Below are 24178 nucleotides of genomic sequence, written 5' to 3'. Positions count from 1 at the left end.
TGCTCCAGACAACATGCCAGCAGTGGGAAATAAATATGTTGTTAGCCCTGTGTGGCCTTGGTGACCTCCTGCTTGATCCAGATGTTCCCAGAGTAAACATCTGTAAATACAGGCTAGCTGTGGTGTTGTCTACACACTCACCGCGCCTAAAAAAAAAAAACACACACACCCAGGGCCACACACAAGTATGCATGCACGGACACACACACACGTGTGCGCATGGACACACACAAACACACAGAGCCGCACGGACACACACACATACACACACACACAGACAGACTGAGTGGAGATGAGAGGAACCAGTGGTTATTGATGAGTTTCACCCTACACTGCAGTCTGAGTGGGGGACTTTCGTTGACCTCTACCGCCTTTCCCCTTTCCATGACCTCCAGGGTCACGGGCACTGTTTGGCCTCCGTAGGGATCCATTGGTGGGGATAGCTCCTATAAACTGAGTCATGGACAGATCTGATGGAGCCATTTCACTGGAGCCAGAAGGCTGGAATGTAGAAGTGCGCCATCAACCATCAAAACCATGACCGTTTGGGCAAACCATAACAGGACACAGCAATTAGTAAACCAAGCTGTGGAGTAACACTGACCAAAATTGCTTGAAATACTAGCAATATTTTTATGTGATCCTTTTATATGCAGTCAATGGAATTATTTTGCGAAATTCCATCAGGAAAGTTTGTTTATGTTCTCTGTGTTCTCTGGCTTGCAATAGGGCTCGTCCTGTCATTACTTGCTGCTGTCGCTACCGTCCCCTGCAGACCAGTCTCGGGACTGCTCGCAGGCGGAGCTTCACGCTTCATTGGAATTCACTGTCTGTTTCTCCAGATTGCAGAAGAGGAGAAGCAAGCGCCGAGAACGAGCAGATGTGAGCTGGACTACACAGAGAATAACCAGCTTCAGTAGAGACGGAAACCTTTGATTTTACTAAAATGTGGCAGCCAGCGACAGAGCGATTGCAGGTATGGATTGATTAGTATTCCAGACCAGCACATTTTTAGGGATATTAATGTGTGTCTGTCAGATGTTTAACGGCATGAAAACCCATCGTGCATATTAGCCTGGTCTCTGTGTTTTTGTGTGTTTTTTTTGCTCAGATGCAAAACACAGTCTTCTCCGGATGTGTTGTGTGTTTCAGTTCTATCATTGCATAAAGGATTGTTTTATTACGCAGGTGGCCGCCTGCGCGATGGTAGGCTCGTTTCTCTGAATTCAAACCCTTTCTCTTTCGTGTTGCCTCCTCCCCCGAGTAGCCCCATTACCCAACTAGTTCTAGGCTACGTTGTATCGCGTTCATACACGTTACGCAAGCCTGCTAGGTTACAGTGTAAGCTATAGGTTTATCAGACGACTGGAACTCCGCTTGAATTATGGCCTTCCCTTTTTCATCATGATAAACCAGTCTGAGAATGTGCTATATTGTGTAACATCTACTTGCTGGACCCCATTTCTGTCAAGCTGTTTTTTAGTTTCATGGATCACTCTATAGTAGGGATCATCAACTAGATTCAGCCGCGGGCCTTGAGCGGAGGTCAGGGGGCCAGAACATATTTACAAAATATTTGTAGACTGAAAATTGACCGATGGAAGCCCAAACAGATAAAATATTTGATTAAAACATAATCATTTCAAAACTTGCTTACATTTGTATAGGATCACATTCGGAAAGTATTCAGACTTTCAGCCATTTTTTACGTTACAGCCTTATTCTAAAATGGATTTAATTGTAAAAAATATCAATATATATATATTTTTTAATCATTCTTTAACTAAGCAAGTCAGTTAAGAACAAATTCTTATTTACAATGACGGCCTACCCCAGCCAAACCCGAACGATGCTGGGCCAATTGTGCGCCGCCCTATGGGACTCCCAATCACGGCTGGTTGTGATACAGCCTAGAATCGAACCAGGGTCTGTAGTGACTCCTTTAGCACTGAGATCCAGTGCCTTAGACCGCTGAGCGACTCATCAATCTATACACAATACCTCATAATGGCAAAGCGAAAACCGTTATTTAAAAAAAATAAAAATAAATGTAAGCAAATATATATAAAAAAACAGAAATACCTTATACATAAGCACTGCCGATTTTAGCATGTAAATCTTGGTGGGGCAAAAAAAAACTAAAGGTGGAATGCATGCCAGCAAAGCCACAGCACAACACTAAACAATACATTAATTGCACTATAACGGTGACAAATGTTGCCCACAAACTGTTAGGGTCTACATAAAGCTGGCCCAACTGCTACACTTTGCTATCAGTGGAGCCTTGTCTGGCAGCGAAACAGTTCGTTCAGCCTCATTTACTGCCTTTTAAAAAAACATAGCTGATATGGCTGACATGCTTAAACAAATGTGGTTTCTAATGACAATTGAGATGTACAAACTATGGCATAAGGGGACGATAAGAGGCAATAAGCGAGCTAGGACGGACGTTAGTCAATATAACTATTTGTTTAGCACTTTTGAAATGTACAGCAACAGAATTCAGAGCATGGACCGTTCTAACAGTGCTCTCCCTGTACACCAAGATAGAACCGTAGGATGAATAAAGGGGGCATATAAGCAGACAATGAAAGCTCTTACAATATTTGACGAGTACATTTCTCTAAAACAGGTTTTAGGCTACAGTAGAACAGTCAGAACAGTAGGCAAAATTAATAGGGGTAAATATACCAAATTATATGAGGGTGAGGCACATGGGCTACTAACATTTTACTACACAACATACACTTAGTATTACTTTCTTAGCTACAGTATACATATCTCCCTGGCATATTACATAATTTATGAAGCTGCATACAATACATTTTTGGACTTTGTTGTGCTTGGCTAATCGTGCTTCTACACCGTGCTTCTACACCTGCATTGCTTGCTGTTTGGGGTTTTAGGCTGGGTTTCTGTACAGCACTTTGTGACATCAGCTGATGTAAGAAGGGCTTTTTAAATACATTTGATTGACTTGAATAGAAAGGTGGTGCGGCGGTCCTCCGAGTTAACAGTTGTTTTGACTGCGGCACAAATCATGCTTCAGTGATAGCATGGCCAATGTTGAAATGTTATCATTTTAAATATGGAAAAGAGCCCCTTAATCCCAGATGTGGGGCCACACAGCCACTGTCAGTGATTCCTTCCAAACCACTCGTTGAATATGCGATTTCTAACTTGTTGTGTAATGTTTATGGCCGATGAGCACCGATACGTTTTATCTATAATTTCTCTTCATAATTTCTCCATATGACAAGAATTAAAAAGGATTTGTCAGTAGATTGTCGAATTGATTCATGATGATGACTGCTCGCTAAGATTGTGAAAGTATGATGTTTACATGATCAGTCCAATCAAAGCTACTGTACATATAAAGGCATTTGACGTCATTTTATCTGTGGCCAATTACCTTTAGCCTTCTTGGACGGGCACTTCTATGGCAGCAGCCAAGGGGCTAGAATTTTCAAGGTCTGCTCTTATAAGGTCCCACAGTTGACAGTGCAGGTCAGAGCAAAAACCAAGCCATGTGGTTGAAGGAATTGTCCGTAGAGCTCCGAGACAGAATTGTGTCGAGACACAGATCTGGGGAAAGGTACCAAAACATTTCTGCAGCATTAACGTCCCCAAGAACACAGTGGCCTCCATCATTCTTAAATGGAAGAAGTTTGGAACCACCAAGACTTTTCCTAGAGCTGGCCGCCTGGCCAAACTGAGCAATCAAGGTAGAAGGGCCTTGGTCAGAGAGGTGACCAAGAACCCGATGGTCACTCTGACAGAGCTCCAGAGTTCCTCTGTGGAGATGGGAGAACCTTCCAGAAGGACAACCATCTCTGCAGCACTCCACCAATCAGGCCTTAATGGTAGAGTGGCCAGACGGAAGACACTGCTCAATAAAAGGCATATGACAGCTCGCTTGGTGTTTCCCAAAAGGCACATAAAGGACACTCCGACCATGAGAAACAAGATTCTCTGGTCTGATGAAACCAAGATTCAACTCTTTGGCCTGAATTCAGAGCATTACGTCTGGAGTAAACCTGGCGCCGCTCATCACCTGGCCAATAGCATTCCTAAAGTGAAGCGTGGTGTTGGTGGCAGCATCGTGCTATGGGGATGTTTTTCAGCGGCAGGGACTGGGAGACTAGTCAGGATCGAGGGAAAGATGAACAGAGCAAAGTACACAGAGATCCTTGATGAAAACCTGCTCCAGAGTGCTCAGGACCTCAGACTGGGGTAAAGGTTCACCTTCCAACAGGACAACGACCCTAAGCACAGCCAAGACAATGCAGGAGTGGCTTCGGGACAAGTCTCCGAATGTCCTTGAGTGGCCCAGCCAGAGCTGGACTTGAACCCGATCAAACATCTCTGGAGAGAGATGAAAATATTTGTGCAGCGACGCTCCCCTTCCAACCTGACAGAGCTTGAGAGGCTCTGCAGAGAAGATTGGGAGAAACTCCCCAAATACAGGTGTGCCAAGCTTATAGTGTCATACCCAAGAAGACTTGAGGCTGTAATCACTTCCAAAGGAGCTTCAATAAAGTACTGAGTAAAGGGTCTAAATACTTATGTAAATGTGATATTTCAGTTTTTTTGTATTTATGTTTTAAACGATTTTAGAACAAGGCTATAACGTAACAAATTGTGGAAAAAGTGAAGGGGCCTGAATACTTTCCGAATGCGCTGTATATCACTTTATTATGCGTGGGAATACTTTGGAACAGATTTCCCAAATTAAAATCACTTGGACCTGATTTGCTGGCGTTTTTACCATCTTTTATGTCCAACAATAAAACTAAAAAAAGTCTAAAAATAAAATACATCTTTTTTGGGGGGGTCAGAACTTGGGGGGCCAAATAATATAATATTCAGCCTGCAAGCCGCCAGTTGGGGAACCCTGCCTTATTGTCTAGTCCCACATAGCAAACCGAGGTGTCATTAATCACTACAATTCAAGTAATTACCACTGATTCTCTGACCTGTTTGGAAGTGGTGAAAAAATGGTTAATGACACGTTTTTTTGATCTTCAGGGGTGCGGGGCAAGCCGTTCACTGAGACTGGCTTCACGTCTCCTGTAATGCTATCCAGATGTTGCGTGGACTACTTTGCCAAATTAACTTGCCAATCCCTCTCACATTGCTTGCCCAGGCATCAGGAAGATTGAATCTCGTAGTAAACTTGGGTAAATAGTTTTAAGTGATACTATCTACATATTTTACAACTGCACGCCTTGAAATACTACCACTTTAAGAGGTGAATGTTTATCACATTGTAATTGAGTAATTACACCTTACAACAGCCACCAGACCAGAAAGTACCAATTTATTCCAATCACATGTTCTGATATACATAAGGACCTATACACATAACCTCCATACTTCTGCACAATTATGTTTGCCTACATTAATGTACAGACTGTTAAAAACATTATTTCATCCTCATAGGGGCCTCCTGAAGTGCTAACCCCCTTAATCTTTTGGTCACAATGCCGGCGTAATGTGACAAAAACGCCTATTCAAGCACTTCTCAAAAATATTTTTGGAGGCTCAGGTTGGTTTCTCAGATTCAGTCTGGCCTTCCCTGATCTGTTCATTGCAGCCTAGTGGTAACAGCGTGGCCTGGCCTGCATGTGTTCTGGTGCTGATCTCCATACTCCATACGCTGGGTTGACTGACGGAGCCTGTCCCAGCCTACTGGTCCCAGATTGGTGGGCCTCAGCTCTCCATACCACGGCCCTGTGATCAATCACGTCCCTGGGGGAAAGTGCTGAAATGACGTATGGTTCTGAGGGAGAGCCATTTATCACATGGTAATGGGGCTGTTCCAGCTCGCTGCTTAGCTGCCTGCACACTAATTTCCCTTGTCATGTGACTCCCATGGATGGAATACCAGGCGGAATGGCAGTTAACTGCCTCTAACGATGCTTAGTTGTTGTTTAGTTCTGTATCTGAATGATATGAAGAGATCCAGTAAGAAGGAAGGTTCTGTTAAAAAGGAGGCCTAGTTAGTGACGGACATTTTTGGTTCTCTCAGCGACTCGCCACTGTACTGTTGCCATGGTGATGCTTGATCGCTCGCTGCTGCACTGATCAGTCACTCTAATCCCTTTGACTATGTTGTTGTCCTTTATTCCTGTTCTGGAACAATCCTGTTATAGTAGAGTTGTGTCATGTATCCTATACATCCGATAATGTTGTATTTGGCTGTTTTGCTCATCGTTACCATGGTATCCTCCTTTCTTTTCTTACTTCTCTCTTCTGTTGCCATGGTAACATCCAGTGTCTTGCTGCATTTTCTCATCTCATGTCAGAGCAGGAAGAGATATGAGCCAATGTTAGAGCAGACACATTTTCAGGCTGGTATTAAGAATCTACTATATGTGTCAGATGGAGAGAGGGATGATGGAAACATAAACAACATGACATCGTGTTTGTGTCTACAAAATGGCCTCCGTGGTACAAACAGCTTGAAATGTTGAGACCTATGTGTGTCCAATGTTAGACTTCTATTTTGCAACAAAGGGTGTATCATGCAGCATTGTCTACTTCCTCTTCTTCTCTTCCCCCATCCTCCCATTCCTCTCCTAACACGTCCCCCTGAAGAATCAGTTTCAAGAGCTCTCTCTCTCCCTGGCATCGCTCAGCGATTTTACACACACACACACAACCAGGCAAGCACACACACACACACACACACACACACACACACACACACACACACACACACACACACACACACACACACTTCCCTCACAACCATCTCCCAATTTATATGTTTTTATATGTTTGTCTTACTCAGCACCCAGTGCTTTCATAGTTGTCATTTTCTACATGGACTACATTCCCATTTCTTTGATATGGGAAACCGGCTGAGCAGACAAAACGTCCTATCCTGACACTGCAGAAATGTGTTCAGCCTCCGGGCCTGTTTGAGGTCACTCATGGTCAGAAGCACCGTTAGGTCTGTCTTCTGGGGCTGCTGTGGTCAAGGTTGGGTTGGTCAGGCCTCTGTTCTGCTAGGAAGTTGTAAAAAAATATATATAAATATCATATCCCCAAGACATGCTAACCTCTCACCATTACAATAATAGGGGAGGTTAGCATTTGTTTTTTTGGGGGGGGGGGTATGAAACCGTATTTGCGCGTCTAACTTTCTCACTCATCATTATTTAATCACGGTAGCATCCACATTCATGTAGAAGTGTTTAGAATCATATTCTATTCTCATTTAGAATAAAAGTGACTCCAAAATGACACAATGCATTATGACACAAAATGTATATGTGGGGACGGGTTAACTGGGATCATTTGCGTCAGAAAATGTACAATGTTTTTACGGCCAGCCGGAGATACAGCCACCACCAGCTGGGGTCTGTGGTTGGCTTCTGTCAATATCCACCTCCCACAACACCATTGACCGACCAATCAGAGCAACGACAGCCCACCTCCCACAGAACCAAGCTGCCAATCAGGGCGCAGGACCTCCCACGGTCCTCTCTGGATTTAGCCCTCTCAGATGCTTGTGAAACGCAGTGGTTCTACTCATAAACTGGTCCCGGATCAGAGGCGGAGGCCGTTAACAGTCTGGCAGGACCAGGGTGATACGGCTGGCTCGTACTATGCTGAGGGAGAGGTAGAGGGGTCCCACTTGTGCTTCGGGAGCCAACCACTGGATGGGTGTGGGTGGCTTCCTGACTACCTGTCCTCTGCTGCTCCAGCTGTGTTTTTAATGCGTCAGTCAGACCGCAGGTGGAGTAAGAATGTTTGTGTGTGTGTCGTAGTGAGTTGTGTGTGTTTGTCAGAGTGAGTTGAGAGGCCAAGGCTGATGTTGGTTTATGTGAGCGTCTAGCCAGCCAGCCAGAGAGAGAGCTGGTCTGATAGCAGTCTGAGACCAGGTTGAGATGACCCACTGTCTCACCCTGACGCCAACACACACCAGCCCTGCTCTCAAACATCTGTTAGTCTGCTCCACTCTGCTCTTTCATCTTCACACTGAGTGTGTGTGTGTGCGTGCGTGCATGTGTGTGTGTGTCTGTGAATCTTTGTCTTTGTATCCAGTAGAACATTTTGGGGTCAGTTCTATTGAATGCTATATGTGGATGTTACAGACTAGTGTTTGCATGGTGTACTGTATATCAGTCCGTTTATGTGTTTGAATAAGGTGGTATGTATGTATGTTTCTATGACTAGGCTTGGGCGGTATCCAGATTGTCATACCGATAATTATCGACCTTGTGACATTCTGGGATTTTCGGTAATACTGGTACTGAACACAAGGGCCACTATTTTTAAACCCCACTGAGCCTCTGAGATCCGAAGCTTAGCAATGCTAACAAGTACATGTAAAATCCCATAGCGAATGCTAACTAAATGCTAACAAGCGCACATTTTATACCGTCTCTGACCTAATCTATTTGCAGGACAGACATCCCAGCTAATAAAGTTATACAAATCAACTAAAAAATGCCACTCAGTTTGTTGCACTCACAAAAGTAATATTAGACAGCAAGGCTCTTGATCCAGGAGGGGATTCTCTGCTATTACCAAGCGACGCTTGAATTTACAAGAAGCTAAGCACTTAGCTAGATAGCTAACTAGCTACTAAATTAGCAAACCAAATGCACAACTCCAGAACGTTTAGCACAATTTAAAAAGTTAACTTAATAGTTATCTAGCTGGCAAACGTTTAGTTGTGAATTCAATACTGTAACTAGATCACCTGGCGCGTGCTGCATAACAATGAGAGACTCACATGGCTCCGGTCTCTCGTTGTAGCAAACAAACACCATGTGACTGGGGAGTAGCAGCGAGCTTCATAATGAAAAATGATCTGATGAAGAACACAATATTTATCTCCTAACGTATTGCACATGTTGACTGCAGGTTTTTACTTAAAAAGTAGCTACAACACTTTGAATAAGTCGTTTTGACGGTATTGAAAAACTGTCCTGTGGCTGTTTCCAAATAACCCGGTATACGGTATAACGGCCAAGCCTATGTATGACCCCTATGTTCTGTGTCTCAGCCATTTTCAGTGGGTTGTTGTACTGTGGCTTATGCTATGATTGACCTGAGAGCCTGTCTACTCCAACAGGAATGCTCCCTGAGGGCTGGGAGTGTACCATACCATCTATGACCTGCAAACTACACACACAATCACACGGTCGAAGCGCGCTCACACACCTACGTGCATACACACGCTTGTGTGCACAGACACGTATCACGGTTGACACGCGCAAATACGCGCACCCACATACACACTCCGAAGGCAATCTAGGCCTACCTCAACACTGTTTAGTGTTTGTCAATGTCATTTTGTCAGGGAAGGACTGAAAAGGGAACAGTGTGTACATTCTGTAATTTCATGCTTTTACTTTGTTGTGTGAGTGAGTGCATTAGTTTTACTTTTCTCAACGACAAGCAGGGTTTTTTTCTGTATCAGCAGACCGCCCAAGGATTTCAATGGCAGAAAAATCCCTGTACTGTGTCTCCTCTTATCTCTCACAGAGCTATAGAATCCCCCTTCACTCACTCCAGAATGGTCACTTCCAAACAGTGTAAAATTTCTACTCCCCTCTATTTTTCAAATGCTCTCTCACAATACATAACACTCAGCCAAAAGTTATTTGGGAAAAGTCACGTGCCTCGCTCATGCGTGAAATGTATACCAGTAAAATCCCGGGCTGTTATTGAGAATGTGGCATACCTTTTAAAAACACATTAGAGTATAAATGCATCTAAAGATTTCAGTGAATGGGCTAGATGAGGACCAGACTGTACAGACAGCTGTGCGTCCGACCGACCGGTATTGGGTATACGAGGAGCATATCAATGTCAATTTCTTGGATCCAGAATCAGACACTCTTTCCCAACCCAAATAGAATCTACAATATTCGGAACTCGATGAGGCAAATTTTTTTATTCAGAGGAATAATAAAATAATGAAAATACAGTGAAAATATTATGAATAGAATTCCAGTTTTATTCCGCGCGGTGCCAGTGTGAGCCCCCCGCCTTCCGATCCGGGCTGACCACAGGAATGTGGAGCACTGTCAGGAAGCCATAAAGTTCTGACGCGGAGGTCAGCGAGCGTTTACGCACATGTGGCTTTAGTTTCAAAACTGCCTCTCCTCCGCTTCTCTTTTACTCGGTTCTTCTTTTCTCCTGTTTTTCTCTTCTCGTCATCTTGTCTCGTCCACAGGTGGAGTTTGGGTTGTATGATGGAGATATAGTGGGGTAATGTAGGAGGATGGGTAGTAACTGTAGCATTACTGGTGCTTGGTTTTAGATGGGGGGTCACAGTGGCTTTTCTCTGGTTTGGGGTGACAATGCCTCTCCTATTCTTCAGCTGAAATGTCGACAACAGATGAGGGACCTTCTCACTCTCTATTTTTCTCTCTCTCACTCTCTGCGTGTGAAGTGTCCATCAGAACCGGAGATGAGAGCCTTGCCGCCTCGTCTCAAACTGGAATCTGGGGTTTTGTAAGGCCGACCAGAACCATATGTTCATTCTGGTCTCCCGCCCACAGAGGCAGGGAATGGGATTGTGGAATTTCTGGGTTTCCTTGAAAGAGCCTAAACAAAACCCAGCAGGCTAATGAAATCATGACTCGCACAACTTCAGCAGAATAGAAAGTACTTGGAATGTGGGAACTAAGAATGTGATCTATTAATCTAACATTTTATTCATCAATAACATATGTGTGTCATGCGTATAATGTACTACTACAACAAAGTGTTTTATACTATATAGTGCTATACTATTAACCTGTAACAGCTCCCCATATGCTCTCTCTGTCAGTCAGTCTCTCTGTCAGTCAGTCTCTCTGTCAGTCAGTCTCTCTGTCAGTCAGTCTCTCTGTCAGTCAGTCTCCCTGTCAGTCAGTCTCCCTGTCAGTCCGTCTCCCTGTCAGTCCGTCTCTCTGTCAGTCAGTCTCCCTGTCAGTCCGTCTCCCTGTCAGTCCGTCTCCCTGTCAGTCCGTCTCCCTGTCAGTCCGTCTCCCTGTCAGTCCGTCTCCCTGTCAGTCAGTCTACCATTCTCTGTCAGATGCTTGCTAGCTTGTGTTTAGGTCCCAATTTGACGTGATACTTTGTGATTTTATGATTTGTGAAAAATTGCATCTTTCTGTGTTGCTCTATATCCACAAATGTTGATGGACGGCTGGTTGGATGTATGGATGGATGAATCAATACATTAATGTAAGGGTGGATGGACGGACGGGTGGGTGTGTGGGTAGATGGATGGGTGGGTGGATGGATAGATGGATGGATGGGCATATTGATTGATTGACCATGACATTATCTCCCCCAGCACTTCCAGACGATGCTGAAGACCAAGCTGAACGTTCTGACACTGAGGAAGGAGCCTATGCCCACAGTGATATTCCATGAGCCGGAGGCCATCGAGTTGTGCTCTACCACGCCGCTCATGAAGAAAAGCACCCATAACGGCTACAAGGTACACACACACACACACACGGTTATGTGTGTTTCATTGGTGTGTATCACTGGTGAGAACAATGGGCTTGTGTTAGAACTGTAATCCTGGCACATATCTTAGGTGTGTGTTATGGGCACATGTCTTCTATCAAAGTGTGTGTGTGTGTGTGTGTGTTTGCCTAGCTGTGATAACTGTCTAATTTAGATGTTTATCCTGCGAGCTGCCTGAGTCAAAGTCTATTCTCTGTTCAACCTAAAACAAACAAACAGTCCTGCAGGTTGAAAAAGCAGGACAGACACATGTTCTGTTATTACAGACAACACTTCCCTGTGTGTGCACAGGGGGGAAGCATCGAGACTGGGGTAGGGGCACGGTGTGTTATGTTGGCTGTAACTAAGGCAATTTCCAGTTGTGTGTGGGTGAGATGGTGGGAGATGTTTGGCAGGCTTGTTAAGGCTTTCACATCAGCTCATTTGGAAAAGGCTTTGAATATAAACACACACCAAACCACTGGCTCACTTATGATCTAACTCATTCAGTCACAACACACCGAACACAGACAACCACAAGCCAACTTGACGTTTCACCATGGACAATGAAGCTCTATTCTTTTTGAGTGACCGGCTATGCTATGTGCTAGTAGGAAGAACAGGTCAGGTTGTACCTTTTTAAGAGGGTTGCACATGGAGATCACATGGCTGACTGATTAGAAGAGCAGACACTATTTAGTGCAGAGGTACTGATCTCTGTCAGGACAGGACTTGTTCCAGAACACCTGCGAAAATGTTCTGCTGAAATCCAACCAGCCGTCCTGTATAACCTTCTGGCAGGACAGAAGAGAAGGGAACAGTGGGGCTTTTGGTCTTTAGGTCTGGGGCTCAGCTCAGCCAATGGGAAACTGTCTCCATCCTAAATTCACCCTGTTTCCTAAGTAGTGCACTATAAAGGAAACAGGGTGCCATTTGGGATGTACACACCGACTGGGGTTTTGGTCTCCAGTTTGTGTTGCGGTGCCAGGCTAGCCTTTGGTGTTTGTGCATGCCTGTATTTTTCCCAGACTTCTGTCCTCTGCTGAACTGTGAGGTTGAAGCTGATTAGTTGGAGCTCCTCAGTGGACCTCACTGTCCAGTGTGAACTAGTAAGGTCTCAATCTGCCCACAGTCTGTAGTACACACGCATGCACAGACACACACAGTCCCTTTTCGCCCTCCCTTTTCCTCTCGCCTCAGACGTCTTTTCAAGGTAGCTTTGAGAGAGCTTGGTTTTGTTTCCATGGATACCACTACATCTATTTATCAGGGAATGCCAGCTACAAAATATTATATATTTTTTGACTTGTTTACTTACTCCCCCTGGCTCTATGCTGTTCCAGGGCTTTCAGTTTATGTAGGAAAGCAGAGGAGAGTAGAGTAGAGACGATTTCCACACCTACAGAGTAGGGCTTTTTAGAGGGGTGGGGATTTGAATACTAACAGCTATATCAGAGGTGTGTGTGTGTGTGTGTGTGTGTGTGTGCTGATCGTTTTCTCATGGCTCTTTCTTGTCCCTCTGCAGAAGACATATGGCGAGCAATAGGTTTGGAACATCGAAATACAATAAAATCACAGTATCGAATTTCAATAAATATAGAATTGTGGGAATCACAATGCATATCATATCGACACCTAAGTATCGTGATAATATCGTATGGTGAAGTCCCTGGCAAGTCCCAGCCCTAGCCCCCACCCACCCACCTACCCCAACCCGACTTCCGCTATCCCCCTGCCAATGTTAACGGCTGCTGGGATGAAAAGCTATTTCTCAATGTTCCCCTCTCTCCCAACCAACAGCCTCTTCCTGTCAGGAGACTCTCAGTGTGTCTGAAGGGATCAGTTTGAGCAAGGTGACGTACAAAATTGCTAATCTTGATCACATAGGCCTAGTTATTTGGGCCTTAGTTAAGGTGATTTGTAGATCAGTGATTCTGCACAGACACTGCCCTGCTCTCTGCTCTCCCAACCCCAGAGCCTTGGATAGGAATAAGCAATATGGAGAAACTTCTTACTAGCCTGTCAGAGGGCAAGGTGGAGTTATTACCATATTGCTTATACCTGTACAATCGTCTCAGATCTCAATAAGTTCCTAGGGTGGTACGGGGTTGATTTGGGATTGGGTCTCTCTTTTCCCTACCCTGCTCTGTCTACAACCCAGATCCCAATCTCTGCCATGGAGTCCATAGCTGTGGTCCAACCACGTTTCAACCACGTTTCAACCACTCCCCGTCACTCTGTCAACACTGGTAGGAACCACCTTGACTCAGAGCAGCTGCAGAGGGGCATCAGTGTGTTACCTTCAGGGAGGCATCTAAGCTTTCACACTCTGTGTGTGTGTGTGTGTGTGTGCACTTGGTGGCTCTGAGTTCAACAGCTCCTCCAGGTAAAGAAGCAGGGAGAGGAAAAGGAGAGCTCCTTATTTCAGCTTCTGTAAAAAGACGCTGCAGCTTGGGAGGGAGCTGAGTTTTCCATTCAGCATTCCCAGTTTTGAGACAGAACACTGACTAACCAAACAAAGAACCATACAAGCACCCCCTGTGAGTGTGTGTGTGTGACTTGGATGTGATCCAGAAAGCGAGAGCTAATCGCCTGGCTCTGGTCTGAATCTCTTTGATTAGATAACGACCCGGCTGCGGAGGGCAGCAGCGGCACATGGTTTCCATGGAGACAAAGCTGAGGCCAGGTGTGCACGTGTGCTCTGAGGATCTGGGTACTCTGCTGCTCACCATCGCGGCTCGTCAGCTAAAAGCTTCAGCCTCAGTGTTCACAGCACTGTTTACACTAGCCCTCCCTCCCCCTACCTTAAGGAATTTGTTTAATTGGTTAGTTGACGACATTGGTCAAAGACGCCATGGAAAACACTGGTTTCCCAGTCACAGTGTGGTCTGTCTGACAGGATGGTGTCTGTTACACCACCAGACCCTCTCATCAGACCCTCTTATCTGCCCTCTACTTCTCCCATGGTCATCCATGTCTCAGCCTTACTGAACAGACAGTTGATCTTAGGACTTATTTAAAAAACAACTTTTTCTAAACGTTTAGCGTTCTCTCCGTGGCTTATATTCATGGCTGCCAAGGGAAGCCAGGCTTCCCCAAAAAAGTGAACCCCCACCCAATTTGTTTCCATAATTTTCCTTAAGTTTGTATCTCAACGGACAAAGAATCCAAGTGAGTGAAACAGCGTCCCTGTAGAAAATAGTACAAATAAAGAAAAACCCTTGAATGAGTAGGTGTATCCAAACTTTTGACTGGTACTATATATACATTTGCAGTACACTGAACAAAAATATAAACGCCACGTGTAAAGTGTTTCTGGTTTTCTGATCTACGCCCCTACCCTTTTTATGGTATCTGTGACCAACAGATGCATATCGGTATTCCCAGTCATGTGAAATCCATAGATTAGGGCCAAATGAATTTATTTCAATTGACTGATTGCCTTATATGAACTGTAACTCTGTAAGATCTTTGAAATTGTTAGATGTTGCGTTTTTATATTTTCATTCGGTATACATTTGAATTGATTTCGTTTTGGGTAACGGTCATTTTACTCTGACAAATTGGTTTCATGGACATTTTGAAAAGTTTGAGAGCACATCTTCCCTGGAGTCTTTGGTCAACTTGAGATGTAATAATAGACCAGGATAATGGTATTCTCTTTGCAGACAGACCCAGGGAGGGGTAGGAGGATTTTTGTCTGTTTTCAGTTGTTTTTGAGAACAGGGATTTAGAACCATCTGCGCCAGTCGGGAGCTGTGTACTATGTGTGACGGAATCCCTTGAGCTCTTGGAAATTCTTCTCTGGTCCTGTCGCTGTATATTACATTAGCTCTATTTCACGGTGCGATTCTAAGAAAAAGCATTCAAGACAGATTTTCAAGCTTTAGAAGGTTCATTGTGTGTTTATAGTGCGTGTTTGTGTTCGACAGATAGGGAGAGAGTAAAAACGAGAGAGAAGCGAGGGTGAGATCATAGATCGTGTGTCTGTCAGTGAGGCCTTTGTTTCGCTTTGTACTTTGTATTCTAATGTACAGTGCCTTCAGAAAGTATCCAGAACCCTTGACTTCTTCTACATTTTGTTATGTTACAGCCTTATTCTAAAACTGATTAAATTGTTTTTTCCCCCCTCATATCTACACACATTTTGGCTAATTTATATTTAAAAAAAGAAAAACAGAAATATCACATTTACATAAGTATTCAGACCCTTTACTCAATACTTTGAAGCCTCTTTGGAAGTGATTACAGCCTCAAGTCTTCTTAGGTATGACGCTACATGCTTGGCACACCTGTATTTGGGGAGTTTCTCCCAATCTTCTCTGCAGATCCTCTCAAGCTCTGTCAGGTTGGATGGGGAGCGTCGCTGCACAGATATTTTCATCTCTCTCCAGAGATGTTCGATCAGGTTCAATCCGAGCTCTGGCTGGGCCACTCAAGGGTATTCAGAGACTTGTCCCAAATCCTCTATTGCGTTGTCTTGGCTGTGTGCTCAGCGTCGTTGTCCTGTTGGAAGGTGAACCTTCGCCTCAATCTGAGGTCCTGAGCGCTCTGGAGCAGGTTTTCATCAAGGATCTCTCTGTACTTTGCTCCGTTCATCTTTGCCTCAATCCTGACTAGTCTCCCAGTCTGTGCCTTTGGAAAAACACCCCACAGCATGATGGTTCCAACACCATACTTCACCTTAGGGATGGTGCCAGGTTTCCTCCAGACGTGACACTTGGCATTCAGGCCAAAGAGTTCAATCTTGGTTTCATCAGACCAGAGAAACTTGTTTCTCATGGTTTGAGAGTCTTTAGGAGCCTTTTGGCAAACTCCAAGCGGGCTGTCATATGCCTTTTTCTGAGGAGTGGCTTCCGTCTGGCCACTTTACCATAAAGGCCTGATTGGTGAAGTGATGCAGAGATGGCTGTCCTTCTGGTAGGTTCTCCCATCTCCACAGAGGAACTGTAGAGCTCTGTCAGAGTGACCATCGGTTCTTGGTCACCTCCCTGTCCAATGCCCTTCTCCTCCGATTGCTCAGTTTTGCTGGGCGGCCAGCTCTAGGAAGAGTCTTGGTGATTCCAAACTTCTTCCATTTAAGAATGATGGAGGCCACTGTGTTCTTGGGGACCTTCAATGCTGCAGACATTTTAATTTGATTGAATCAATTTTAGAATAAGGCTGTAACGTAGCAAAATGTCCAGCGGTCTGAATACTTTCGAAGTCACTAAGTGTGTGAGATGGTGTGTGTTTGTGTAAGGCAGATGTCTGCTTTAAATTAACTACTTTCTATTGGCAGTGACAATCTCAGCCAGGGCTTCCCTCAGATTGGTCCCTTTTGATATAAAATTCCCTCTGGTTTGCTTTGAGGCCCTTTATATACTTCCCCACAGTCAGATTATGTGTCTGCGTCCAGAATGAAGGAAGGAAGTTAGAGGTAGTTTCGCCAGCCAATGCTAACTGGCGTCAGCGCAATGACTGGGAGTCTATAGTATCTGCTAACACGCTAACAGATTCCATAGACTTCCAGTCATTGCGCTAACTCTAGTTAACAATTGCGCTAGTTAGCAACTTTCTTCAAACTGCATGCAGAGACATAAAAATTATATCCATGAGTTCATCTTACTCTGGGGAAGTAAATAAAGGGCCTCATGTAAAAATCTTGAAGTATCCCTTTAATAAACATATAGAAAAGTCCCAACACATTAAAACCTGCCTATTTGGCACTCCAGGCAGACTCAAGCAAATGCTCAAAGTATCTGTGAACCCAAGTCTGACCACAAGTCCAGCTTTTCAGCATTATAATCCTATTTATCCTCACCATCTCTCTTCCTGTCTCTGCTTGCATTTCACAACATCACTTAACTTAATTTTAGAGAAGTGTTAGAACAAAGCACTTCTGTATTTTTGTCCATGAAAAGAACAATAAAAATGTTGAATGTGGGAAGTGGATATAAAAACAGGAGTTCATGAAGGAAGGGAGATGTTGAGGGGTGAGTGCAGTACAACAAGCAGTCTTCGACACAGATAGTGGATAGAATCTCACAGAAAGCCACAGGACCCCAGTCCATCAGATAGCTTAGGTTCTGGCAAAATGGCTGCCTATATCTTCACCACACTAAAAACCAAGGCTAGGAGTGACAAGATCTGTCTGTGAGCTCATGATGTGCTCTTTCTGCTAGCATGGTTAAGCTAGTTTAAAGCTAGAATGTTAGCTTACCCTCAAGCCATGCTATGCATACCACCCTGCATCCCACTGCTGGCTTGCTTCTGAAGCCAAGCAGGGTTGGTCCTGGTTGGGAGACCAGGACTGCTGGAGGGCCAGAAGGAGGCACCTTTTCCCCTGGTCTAAATATCCCAATGCCCCTGGTCAATTAATATATATTTTTAACCTTTATTTAACTTGGCAATTCAGTTAAGAACAAATTCTTATTTACAATGGCGGTCTACCGGGGAACAGTGGGTTAACTGCCTTGTTCAGGGGCAGAACAACAGATTTTGTCAGCTCGGGAATTCGACCCAGCAACCTTTCAGTTACTGGCCCAGTGCTCTAACCCCTAGTATACCTGCCGCCCCACGATGATTGGGGACATTGCCCTGTGTAGGGTGCTGTCTTTCGGATGGGACATTAAACAGGTGTCCTGACTCTGTTGTCACTAAAGATCCCATGGCACTTATCGTAAGAGTAGGGGTGTTAACCCTGGTATCCTGGATAAATTCCCAATCTGCCTCTCATACCATCACGGTCACCTAATCATCCCTAGTTTACAATTGATCCCCCTCCTCTCCCCTGTAACTATTCCCCAGGTCATTGCTGTAAATGAGACCGTGTTCAGTCAACTTACCTGGTAAAATAAGGGTTAAATAAATACATGTTGGCATACTAATATTCAGCTCATTTTTGTTGAGAGCGAGCGAGAGAGCGAGAGAGATCGAGAGAGAGATCTGGTGGCAGGAATTCTGGGGGTGTGAAGGACCCCATTGTGAGTCTGTGGACTCACTGGGATGTAGCCAACAGCATCTGTTTTGTCTACACACACACCCGTCCCCCGCCCACACACACAAACAAACAGGCCCTGTTATTCAACACAAGCCAGCAAGCTCATACTTAAAAACACTTAAGGCTCCTGAACAGCTAATCATATGGCTACCCAGACTATTTGCATTGACTTCCCCCCACCCCCATTTTACCTACACTACCGTTAAAAGAACATCAAGTTGATCAGAAATACAGTGTAGACATTGTTAATGTTGTAAATGACTATTGTAGCTGGAAACCGCTGATTTTTAATGGAATATCTGTGTAGGCGTACAGAGGCCCATTATCAGCAACCATCACTCCTGTGTTCCAATGGCACGTTGTGTTAGCTAATCCAAGTTTATCATTTTAAAAGGCTAATTGATCATTAGAAAACCATTTTGCAATTATGTTAGCACAGTGGAAAACTGTTGTCCTGATTTAAGGAAACAATAAAACTGGCCTTCTTTAGACTAGTTGAGTATCTGGAGCATCAGCATTTGTGGGTTCAATTACAGGCTCAAAATGGCCAGAAGCAAAACTTTCTTCTGAAACTCATCAGTCTATTCTTGTTCTGCAAAATGAAGGCTATTCCATGTGAGAAATTGCCAAGAAACAGAAGATCTCGTACAACGCTGTGTACTACTCCCTTCACAGAGCAGCGCAAACTGTCTCTAACCTGAATAGAAAGAGGAGTGGGAAGCCCCGGTGCACAACTGAGCAAGAGGACAAGTACATTCGAGTGTCTAGTTTGAGAAACAGATGCCTCACAAGTCCTCAACTGGTAGCTTCATTAAAAACACCAGTCTCAACATCAACAGTGAAGAGGCGACTCCGGGATGCTGACCTTCTAGGCAGAGTTCCTCTGTCCAGTGTCTTTGTTCTTTTGCCCATCTTAATCTTTTCTTTTTATTGGCCAGTCTGAAATATGTATTTTTCTTTGCAACTCTGCCTAGAAGGTCAGCATCCCGGAGTCGCCTCTTCCTGTCTTAACTGCATTGTTGGCTAAGGGCTTGTAAGTAAGCATTTCACTGTCAGGTTTACACCTGTTGTATTCAGAGCATGTGACAAATAACATTTGAGTTGATGCTTCGGTACTTTGGCGACTAGTAAGTATTTTTTTAACCTCCTGTTTTGGGCTGGATGTGTCAATGTGTAGTTCTCACATGCATAATCTATAAGCAGTATTGCTTACCTCAATTAGCTAGCCATGAAATCCCTAGTTTGAAAGAAACGGTTTTCTGAAAGCTGTGCAGCGCTATTTTCCCTACATTATCTCCCCACGTTGGCCAGCCCCTAGCAATTTGAGTTTGTCACTGAGCTTCAGTCCCTCACCTTTTGAGTGACAACTAGCAAGACGCACAAACAGTAGAGCAAGAGAGCGAGAGCAGTGACGTGGTGCACATATCCCTACTGGATCGTGGAAATGTATCATGGCGCCGGAGAAGATGGCTGACGTTTTACGTGCTCCTAACCACCTTTTTTTTGTTTTTTGCATTGTTTGTAACTTACTTTTTAAAACTTATTCTGTACATAATGTTGCTGCTACCGTCTCTCATGACCCAAATTAATTTTGGACATCAGAACAGCGATTACTCTCCACGAACTGGCAGAAGCTTTTTCCCCTTTAACCAGTCCAACGTAAAGGACATACTGCTTTCCCGGGAACAGGCCCAAATCCCCGTCATTTGCGTGAAGAGAAGACAGAGAAAAACAGGACGGAGGTCGGGCTGCCTTCTGAGAATTTGTAGGCGATCGAATAAACCCCCACTGTCTTCCATTCTACTAGCTTACATGCAATCATTGGAAAATAAAACCGATGAGCTACGAGGAAGATTAAACTACCAACGGGGTATTAAAAACTGTAAAATCTTATGCTTCACGGAGTCGTGGCTAAACGACAACATTATCAACATACAGCTGGATGGTTATACGCTGTATCGGCAGGATAGAACAGCGGCGTCTGGTAAGACAAGTGGAGCGGACTATGTATATTTGTAAACAACAGCTGGTGCACGATATCTAAGGAAGTCTCAAGGTTTTGTATCTCATGTTAAGCTGTAGACCACACTATCTACCTAGAGTTTATCTGTATTTTTCGTAGCTGTCTACATACCACCACAGACTGAGGCTGGCACTAAGACCGCAGTCAATGAGCTGTATTCCGCCATGAGCAAACAGGAAAAGGCTCATCCAGAGGCGGTGCTCCTAGTGGCCGGGGACTTTAATGCAGGGAAACCTAAATCTGTTTTTTTCCAAATTTCTATCAGCATGTTAAATGTGCAACCAGAGGGGAAAAATCTCTAGACCACCTTTACTCCACACACAGAGACGTGTACGAAGCTCTCCTCGCCCTTCATTTGGCAAATCTGACCATAATTATATCCTCCTGATTCCTGCTTACAAGCAAAAATTAAAGCAGGAAGCACCAGTGACTCGGTCAATAAAAAAGTGGTCAGATGAAGCAGATGCTAAGCTACAGGACTGTTTTGGTAGCACAGACTGGAATATGTTCCGGGATTCTTCCGATGGCATTAAGAAGTACACCACATCAGTCATTGGCTTCATCAATAAGTGCATCGACGACGTCGTCCCCACAGTGACCGTACGTACATACCCCAACCAGAAGCCATGGATTACAGGCAACATCTGCACTGAGCTAAAGGCTAGAGCTGCCACTTTCAAGGAGCGGGACTCTAACCCGGAAGCTTATAAGAAATCCCACTATGCCCTTCGATGAACCATCAAATAGGCAAAGCATCAATACAGGACTAAGATCGAATCATACTATACCAACAGGTTTTAAGCAGACCACCATAGTGCCTGTGCCCAAGAACACTAAGGTAACCTGGCTAAATGACTACCGACCCGTAGCACTCACGTCTGAAGTGCTTTGAAAGGCTGGTCATGACTCACAACACCATTATCCCAGAAACCCTAGACCCACTCCAATTTGCATACCGCCCTAACAGATCCACAGATGGTGCAATCTCTATTGCACTCGAACACTGCCCTTTCCCACCTGGACAAAAGGAACATCTATGTGAGAATGCTATTCATTGACTACAGCTCAGTGTTCAACACCATAGTGCCCTCTAAGCTCATCAATAATCTAAGGATCCTGGGACGAAACACCTCCCTTTGCAACTGGATCCTGGACTTCCTGACGGGCCGCCCGTAACAACACATCCGCCACACTGATCCTCAACACAGGGGCCCCTCGGGGTTACATGCTCAGTCCCCTTCTGTACTCCCTGTTCACTCGTGACTGCATGGCCAGGAACGACTCCAACACCATTAAGTTTGCCAATAACACAACAGTGGTAGGCCTGATCACCGACAACAACGAGACTGCCTATAGGGAGGAGGTCAGCGACCTGGCCGTGTGGTGCCAGGACAACAACCTCTCCCGCAACATGATCAAGACAAAGGAGATGATAGAGGAATTCAGGAAAAGGATGACCGAGCACGCCCCCATTCTCATTGACGGTGCTGTAGTGGAGCAGGTTGAGAGCTTCAAGTTCCTTGGTGTCCACATCACCAACAAACTAACATGGTCCAAGCACACCAAGACAGTTGTGAAGAGGGCATGACAAAACCTACCCCCCCCCCCCAGGAGACTGAAAAGATTTGGCATGGATCCTCAGATCCTCAAAAAGTTCTACAGCTGCCCCATCGAGAGCATCCTGACTGGTTGCATCACTGACTGGCATGGCAACTGCTCGCCCCCGACCGCAAGGCACTACAGAGGGTAGTGCTCTCAGCCTAGTACATCACTGGGGCCAAGCTTCCTGCCATCCAGGACCTTTATACCAGGCGGTGTCAGAGAAAAGCCTTAAAAATTGTTAATATCTCCAGCCGCCCTAGTCATAGACTGTTCTCTCTGCTTCTGCACGGCAAGCGGTACTGGAGAACCAAGTCTAGGTCCAAGAGGCTTCTTAACCTGTCTAGGATGAGGGTGCCGCTAGCGGCACTCCCCCCCCACCCCCACTGAAAAGGCAGAGCCGCGAAATTCAAAAAAAATATTTTTTAAAAATATTTAACTTTCAAGCATTAAAGTCCAATACAGCTAATGAAAGACACAGATCTTGTGAATCCAGCCAACATGTCCGATTTTTAAAATGTTTTACAGGGAAGACACAATATGTAAAGATGTAAATCTATTAGCTAAAAACACATTAGCATAATCCACCATTTTTCTTTGTCCACCAACAACAGTAGCTATCACTAATTCGGCTAAACTAAGATATTTATAGCCCCTAACCAAGAAAAAAACTCATCAGATGACAGTCTGATAACATATTTATGGTATGGGATAGGTTTTGTTAGAAAAATGTGCATATTTCAGGTAGATGGCATAGGTTACAATTGCACCCACCGTCACAAATGGACTAGAATAACTACATAGAGCAACGTGTTTACCTACTTACTAATCATCAAACATTTCGTAAAAATACACAGCATACACTAATCGAAAGACACAGATCCTGTGAATACAGACAATATTTCAGATTTTCTAAGTGTCTTACAGCGAAAACACAATAAATCGTTATATTAGCATAGCACATGTGCAAACATTACCCCAGCATTAATTCTAGCCAAAGTGAGCGATAACGTAAACATCGCCAAAATATATTATTTTTTTCACTAACCTTCTCAGAATTCTTCAGATGACACCCCTGTAACATCACATTACAACATGCATATACAGTTTGTTCGAAAATGTGCATATTTAGCCACCAAAATCATGGTTAGACAATGGGGAAAGTAGCCCAGCTGGTGAGAAAATGTCCGTGCGCCATATTAGACAGTGATCTACTCGTATACATAAATACTCATAAACGTGACTAAAAAATATAGGGTGGACAGCGATTGATAGACAATTTAATTCTTAATACAATCGCGGAATTACATTTTTTAAATTATCCTTACTTTTCAATACAGTTTGCGCCAAGCGAAGCTACGTCAAAAAACATGGCGTCCTAAGCCACTAACATTTTTCGACAGAAACACGATTTATCATAATAAAAATGTCCTACTTTGAGCTGTTCTTCCATCAGTATCTTGGGCAAAGGATCCTTTCTTGGGTCTAATCGTCTTTTGGTGGAAAGCTGTCCTCTTGCCATGTGGAAATGCCAACTGCGTTCAGCATGAACTGGAAGCGTGCCCAGCGATTCACAGCGTTTCAGAAATAAATGTCCCAAAATCGCACTAAACGGATATAAATTGCTATAAAACGCTTTAAATTAACTACCTTATGATGTTTTTAACTCCTATAACGAGTCTTAACATGACCGGAGAAAGATTACTCCCAACACTAATGCTTGGAACAGGTGCGGGTCGGTGTCCTCCACGCGCATGACGCAGCTGCAAAAGACTTACTAGCTACAGGGTTTTTTAATTTATAGTGCCTGTGAACGCGCAATCGACCCCATTCAAATCGTCATCACGTAAAGGCATCCAGGGGAAGACGTAAGCAGTGTCCGTATACTCATAGGAATAACATTGGCTTTAAAACTGACTCCAGAACAGTGGCCAAAATTTCTGAAATCTGACTCCATGTCAGGGAAATTGCTGTAGAATGGGTTCTGTTCCACTTAGAGACAAAATTTCAACTCCTATAGAAACTATAGACTGTTTTCTATCCAATAATAATAATAATATGCATATTGTACGATCAAGAATTTTGTAGGAAGCCGTTTCAAAAATTAC

At 44.3% G+C, this 24178-nt stretch overlaps 1 protein-coding gene across 1 annotated transcript in view; it reads left to right on the top strand.

Annotated features, from left to right (window-relative positions):
• The first annotated feature begins 847 nt into the window (after positions 1-847).
• The window catches only part of LOC129832192 (PTB-containing, cubilin and LRP1-interacting protein-like), a 38255-nt gene continuing 14924 nt past the window's right edge, over positions 848-24178 (top strand). The window contains exons 1-2 of the mRNA XM_055896052.1: positions 848-976; positions 11309-11455. Coding sequence (XP_055752027.1) covers positions 947-976; positions 11309-11455 — 177 coding nt within the window. The 5' untranslated portion in view covers positions 848-946. The remainder of the gene's footprint in view (positions 977-11308; positions 11456-24178) is intronic.

This window comes from Salvelinus fontinalis, chromosome 33, assembly GCF_029448725.1.
Source record: "Salvelinus fontinalis isolate EN_2023a chromosome 33, ASM2944872v1, whole genome shotgun sequence".
Lineage (NCBI taxonomy): Eukaryota > Metazoa > Chordata > Actinopteri > Salmoniformes > Salmonidae > Salvelinus > Salvelinus fontinalis.
This window is presented reverse-complemented; position numbering and strand designations above follow the sequence as displayed.